The 6,460-nt window shown below is 34.2% G+C and overlaps 1 protein-coding gene across 3 annotated transcripts; it reads right to left on the minus strand.

Moving 5' to 3' along the window:
• Window positions 1-778: 778 nt before the first annotated feature.
• LOC106767411 (NAC domain-containing protein 73) lies at window positions 779-5,646 on the minus strand. Of its 3 annotated transcripts, none has more exons than XM_022784251.1 (7): window positions 5,443-5,646; window positions 4,922-5,202; window positions 4,419-4,596; window positions 3,636-4,213; window positions 2,764-3,051; window positions 1,949-2,035; window positions 779-1,468 (listed from the first exon to the last, which is right to left on the minus strand). In XM_022784251.1, exons 2-7 carry the CDS (start codon window positions 5,045-5,047, stop codon window positions 1,376-1,378), a joined length of 1,350 nt encoding a protein of 449 aa, XP_022639972.1. In that variant the 5' UTR covers window positions 5,048-5,202; window positions 5,443-5,646; the 3' UTR covers window positions 779-1,375. The 3 variants fall into 3 exon arrangements, with proteins under 3 accessions (XP_022639972.1, XP_014507781.1, XP_022639971.1); XM_014652295.2 differs by having other exon boundaries at window positions 781-1,468; window positions 1,949-2,041; window positions 5,443-5,645; XM_022784250.1 differs by lacking the exon at window positions 5,443-5,646 and having other exon boundaries at window positions 781-1,468; window positions 1,949-2,041; window positions 4,922-5,407.
• Between the last annotated feature and the right edge of the window lie 814 nt (window positions 5,647-6,460).

Below are 6,460 nucleotides of genomic sequence, written 5' to 3' on the forward strand. Positions count from 1 at the left end.
ACAAAAAGAATTGACGTTTTGATAATTTTACAATTAAAAGTTAGAATAGAAAATATTATTTCAACAAAATAGTTTTATAGATAAGTTTGGCCTAATCTTGAAAGATTTGAGTAGTTCGTATGACATTTTAATCAATTTCAAACATACAACAATAAAAATCCGTCTCTAGTTTTTAAGGAAGAGCCCTAATATGTATTTTTTAACATTAATTGTTTTTAAGAAACAATCCACAATTTATTAATATTTAAATATAATAGACCCAATAGATATAAAGTAAGCCTAAGTTTATAGTTTTCAATAATTTTTCGACCAATGCTAAAAAGTATATTATTAACCTTAGAATATTTTACAAACTATCATGAAGTAAATTGTATACACAATACAAAATTATCACCTTGGAGGATGGAGTTATATATTTATTCTAATTTAAATTTAAAACACAATAATTTATTTGTATATACATAAAGTCAAATTAATTTTAACTTTCGAAACAACCCAAAATGAAGAACTGTGACTTAAACAATGAATTTGAATTCTGAATAGTAGCATAAGCTTGGTCCTTGCAGCACTAGCTAGTATGAGGTTCCCTAAAGTTCTCGATAATAAATTGTAAAAGAAAAGTAAAAGTTATATGATTCCTCTCTAGCCTTTAAAAATGTGAAAAGAAGAAGAAAGTGAAACCCTACTACAAACAGTACATATTTACATAAGATCAATGATATATTAGAGAAAAAAAATCATTTTTAAGCTAATGGTTTGAATGAATTATTCGGCAAAACTGATAAAATGCATATAGTATGAAAAATATATGAATAGTTTGGAAGATTCTCTAACAACGAACTTCAATGTCATCTTATCTTAAACTATATATGAATACCTAATATATATATATATATATATGACTCGAGCAAACCAGAAGCAGGTGGTCCTAGTTTGCTGAAACTCATTGGTATGAATATTTCTTGGGCGAAAAACGGGGAATGTGAAGTAATACAAACATCTTAAAATAATAAAATAATGTGAATATTGTAAGAGGGATGATACTGTAATCATACTAGTGATGATTTTTATGCAGCAAGGTGCGTATCTTTGTTTCTTTTGGTCGTTCTCCCTCACCATGTGTCAGCTTTGTTTGGATTTCTTTTCTTTTTCCCCTTTCTTTTCAGTTTGTTCCGTTGCACACAGTTAATTCCGATGAGAGCCACCAAAGCTTATCACAAACTTGCACCATTCGAAAATGAAAGAAAATGAGCAAGCCATCCATCTCATCACTTGGTTTTTTGTTGAAAGAAACTTTATGTATGCTTCAAGTATTAATGATGTCCACAATGATGTTGTCTTGTTTGTGTTTTTTTCTTTTTTTCTTTGTCTCCTCCTACTCATGATGATCCTGCAGGTTGCCAGGGTCTGTCCAGTAAGAAGAGTATTTCAACCATTCAGCCTCTTGTTGGTTTGTAATGGATGACTCCTGCATGCATAATGCAAACAGTGTTATATGAAATATTCATGCCTTTCCACCTCATAGCCAAAGTCATTGAGAACTATTCTTTCTTAATAAGGACAGGATTACGATAAAATATTCAAAAAATATTCAGCATTATAGCAGCAGTGCTTCCATGGGAGAAAATATCAGCAGAAGTTTTTCATGGTGTACTAAGGAAAGATATTCTACTGTTCAGATATGCAAAAACATAACGAGAACAATGAAAAGTAATAAAGAGAAAAGATGAAGGCTTCTAGTCTTTTTGCAATTCAAATTAAAAAAATGAAACTGTTTTAAATTTCTTTTAATTATTTCAAGTTGTATCAATCATGTTCTAACACATTTCTCTCTCTTGTAGTCAGAAAATTTCTGAGTTGTTTATTCTTGACCTTCTTTTTCTCTCTCCCTAGTCCCATTATGGCAAACAAAGTCCATACATTTCAGAGTCAAAAGGTTCTTAATTACCTCTTTGACATCAGTTGAAGTGCACCCCATGATGAGTTCCTCCAAACCAGACGTAGACCTTCCTCCTAGTTTATGATGGTGCTGGTGCTGTTGCTGCCATGTGGATGTACACATCATACATTCATTAAAAAAAGACAAAAATCAAATTCAAACCCCACATCTCAATCATCATGTTTGAACAGCAGTCCAAAAGTGAAAAGACAGTTCCATGCTCGTAATTTAGAAAGCACTTATAAAAGCTTCCTCAGTTGTTAGTGAATCAGCCTCGTGCACCACAAACACACACCACGCAAAAACATGTACATTTGAGCTTAATTCAACACTTGGGTGCTCCTTTGATTGCACCATATATCCAAACTAAAATTTCCGTTTTCGTACTGTTTTAAACATATGCTGTATGATATATAGTAAGTATAATTTTTTATAAAATCCTTTACTCATCTGATCTTTATATTTATACAACTTTCACAGTTTAATTCTTATCATTAAAAGTTGTGTGTTTTCATTTTTTTTTAAATTTTTTATAAGTTGTATTAGTTTTTACAATTTGCACAACTCAAACTAAAATTAAATAATGTATTTATTAAAACTACAGTAATTTTTAAATGTAAAGACTAAGATATAAAAAAATATAGAGATAGAAAGGCTAAATGAGTGTTTATCTTTTGTAAGATTTCGTTAAAGACTAAAGTTAATAATATTTTTTTAAATCTATATAGACTAAATAATAAAGTGAATATTTGAATATTGGAAAGGCCGAGGTGGAGATTACTGAGGAAAATGATGTTTAAGAACGGTGGATTGGGTGATGTTACCTGGAAGTTTTCATTTTGAAGCATGATCGTTGAGACATGGTAGGCGTTGTCGTCTAGGATGATGGATGCGTGGTGAAGGGGTGGAGGAGAGATGATGGTGGAGATGGGATGCGAAGGCCTACTGATATGGAAGGCTGTGGTTGCAATTTGTTGGTGCGCATGCTGATTTTGCTGCTGTTGTTGTTGATGATGATGATGATGTGCTACAATATTATGCCCTTCATGTACTTCCTCACACGACCTTGATGCTTGCACTTCTCTTCCCGTCGAAGCTTCTCCTATTCCAACCTGCAATGCTCATCGTCGTCATCATCATCGTCTGAATTTCTAAACCACCACCAAATATTTCATCGAACTAGCTTGCTTGCTAGCTAGCTATCTAGCTAGTCTTTTCAGCCTCTTTTCTTTTGTTTTTTCTTTTTCGAGCCTCTCTAGATAGCTCCAACTATTAGCATGCATGCATGTGACCCAAATTCATTGTTCAATAATTCATTAGCATTGTTCAATAATTTTAAGGTGGGTATTATACATGCGGTGGTTGGCTGACGCTGATTTATTATCAGGCCAGGTCCACTCAATTTTATGCTGTTTATGCAAGCAAGGTTTATGTCAACGCCTTCCCCATAACCCTTTCATGTTCTTTCACCTTTTTCTCATTTTACCAAACCCACGTTCAAATCTGACAAATTTTGTATGCAGTAAGATACTCATTTTTACATCAGAGTAAAACAAATACATAAATCCTACTCATACCCATAAACAGACAAGATTTAAGTGAAGCATTAATTTCTCCTAAGAGAGAGAGACCTGTAAATGAATGTTTCCTAATACGTTTTGCTTATGCATAGATGGAGTTGTATATGTGTGTGTACCTCATCGAAGCTTTTTCTGAATGGAATGAAGCTAAAATGGTCGGATTTGAGTTGTTGAATGTCCAAGGAAGTGTTGAAGGTTGTTATTTGAGGGAGTCCAACGATAGCAGACATTTCATCTCTGTGAGTGAGAACTTCCTTAGAAGAACAACTCCCACTTCCGCTGTCTCTTCTTCCGTTATTGTTGGGTTGTTGTTCTCCACTTGCTTCACCAGTTATGGCACTTCTATCTGACCAATTGCACTGCCTCGGTTGTGTCTGGTAGAATATCTTGGACACCACAAGCTCTCCTTCTTTTTCTTCCTCGTGCTGGCCCAGATGGTACTGGTGCATAACCCAGTTTGTCTTTTCGGGTTTTCTATTCTTGCCGAAGTTGGTGTAGAGCACTAGAATCTTCTTGCAACCCTTTTGTTTGCCATTGACCATCACTGGTCTTGTCTTACCTGTCTTGTGCCATCGGGTTTCCCCTCCTTGCAAGTCGCATTCGTTTTGAATCTTTCTCCTCTTTCGTGTCCCTGTTGTGTAAGCCTTTGAGGGCCTGTGGAAGAAGTGTCTGCTTAACCCATCTCTTGTCACTCCTGAAAAACCAAAACCAAAATCAAAGTTAGGTCAACTTAGGTGACCTGTAACACAAAACCCTTTTGACTTATATATCCATCTCTTGCACAAGTTTCAAGGCATTATAAATATTCTTGCTGAAATTTAGGAACTCTCGTTATGTTAAAAGAATACATTAGAGGATTTGTTAATAGTACTTGTATTTACTATTTAGAGTATTTAAACCTGGAAGTTTCTCAGGATGGGTGTAACAAATCCCGTCTTCTCCTTCAATAGTGGGAATGAACTCATCTATGAGAGGGTGTGATTTGATGTTCTTTGCTTCGACTTTGGCTTCAAGATGTTCTATGAGTTCTTGGTCCGTTGGGTCAAACTTCACTCCCGCTGGAAGACCTAGCCAGTCCTGCCGTTCCCATTGAAATTCAAATTAAAACTCAGAAAGCAAAAGGGTGGAAATCATGAAGAAGAAGAGCACAAGAAAGAGAGAACAAAGAGAAAGAAGGCTAAAAACTTTAACAAACTAAAAAACTTTTGCAATAGGCTAATTAATAGGTAACGGAGAAAAGGGATACCGAAACAGCATTAAATTAATTGAACTAGTCCAATGATAACACAGCCGTAAACATGTGAATACGGTATTGTTTTGTCGTGTGATTCTTCTTCATTTTGTCAAAGGCTTTTCGTTGAAGGCAAGAATATTACTGAGATTTAATTTTTCTTTTCCGTACCGGCTTCCCTTCAAATTTGTGACCACAACCGGGGCACTGTTTGGATCCACACAGTTGATGCTCTTCCAGCTTTGCATCTATCAGATCAGAGCTCCTAACACAACTCAACTTGCTCATATTATTCATCGCTACTTCCTTTCTGATGCCTTTGATTTGATCATACTATTGCTATCTTTCTTCATCAAACTTTACCAGCTCTTCAATTCCACTTATCTTCCTCTCCAACACTCCACAGCTAAGCATCTCTCTCTTCTATGATTCAGATCAGAACAAAAACTTTCCTGAAAAATCAAGACAACAAATTGGATGCCATCTTACAATCATAATAACAATTGGGATTTGCCTTTTGGTCGATTAGGCCATGATTCAATTCAGAAACTCGCACAAACAAAAGAAAAGAAAATTGAAAACATTAACTCTCATGCGTATGGTGTGGCTAATATTTCAAATTCATAGCTGTAATTAAGGATGAGAGTGTGAACTGAGAGAGGAGAAAGAAGAGAAAGAATTGAGCTATAAACCTGCTTTAACGATGGAGAACAGCAGAATTCTCTCTAGGTAGCTACTTTAACTGAAACTCAGTGAGAAAAATAATAAAGGAAAAGTTGTCCTCTTCCAACACACAAGCAACTTTAAGGCTTTGCTGATTTATGAAGCCCATGTATGTTGGCGGTTTATGAGAGATAAAGAAAGAGAGAGACACCAAAAAACAGGATAAAAGAAAGAAAACCCGGTTTTTTTTTTTTTTTTTTTTTTTCTAACTAACGTCTTCTCTCCTTTATCTTAGACATCCATCCTAATATACTGTAGCCACCCTACACCTTTCTATTTCACCCTTGACTGCAAAAGCAATAAAGCAATTAACGGCCACACAGCTGTTATTATAATCAACCAAAATTATATATATATATATATATATATATATATATATATATATATATATATATATATATATATATATATAATCAACCAATATTATAAACTGATATACATTAGGTTTATCACTTTCTATAATAATTACTAGAAAAATCATGTTTTCGTTAATAGCAGTATATTATACTCTAATACAGTACATGCCAATTAAACTGAAAACCCAAAAGGAATAATCCAAATGAGTATTTTAGTAATTAATGCTATGGTTTTTTTTATCAGTGCTTTGACCTTCTCAACTTTCTGAATTTTAGGTTAGAGTTTTACGTGTGAGTGTGAGAAAGCTTAGAAGAAAGGGTAGAAGAGAAGATAGACAGAGTTTAACAGTTTGATTATTGTAGCATAAGAGAGATTAATGTGAGAGTGGGGAAGAAAATAAGAGGAAAAGGATGATAGAAAGGCACATGGTGGAGTGCAGATGATGATGGTTTTGCCATGAATGTTTTTCGAACACACGCAGGGAGAGAAAGAGAGATATGCGTGGACAGTATTACTTGATAATCAAGGAAAATGAGGAAACGTACTTGATGGACCACCACCTTCTCTTCTAATTAATTACTTCAACATATATATATATATATATATATATATATATATATATATATATAT

Source organism: Vigna radiata, chromosome 7, assembly GCF_000741045.1.
Source record: "Vigna radiata var. radiata cultivar VC1973A chromosome 7, Vradiata_ver6, whole genome shotgun sequence".
Lineage (NCBI taxonomy): Eukaryota > Viridiplantae > Streptophyta > Magnoliopsida > Fabales > Fabaceae > Vigna > Vigna radiata.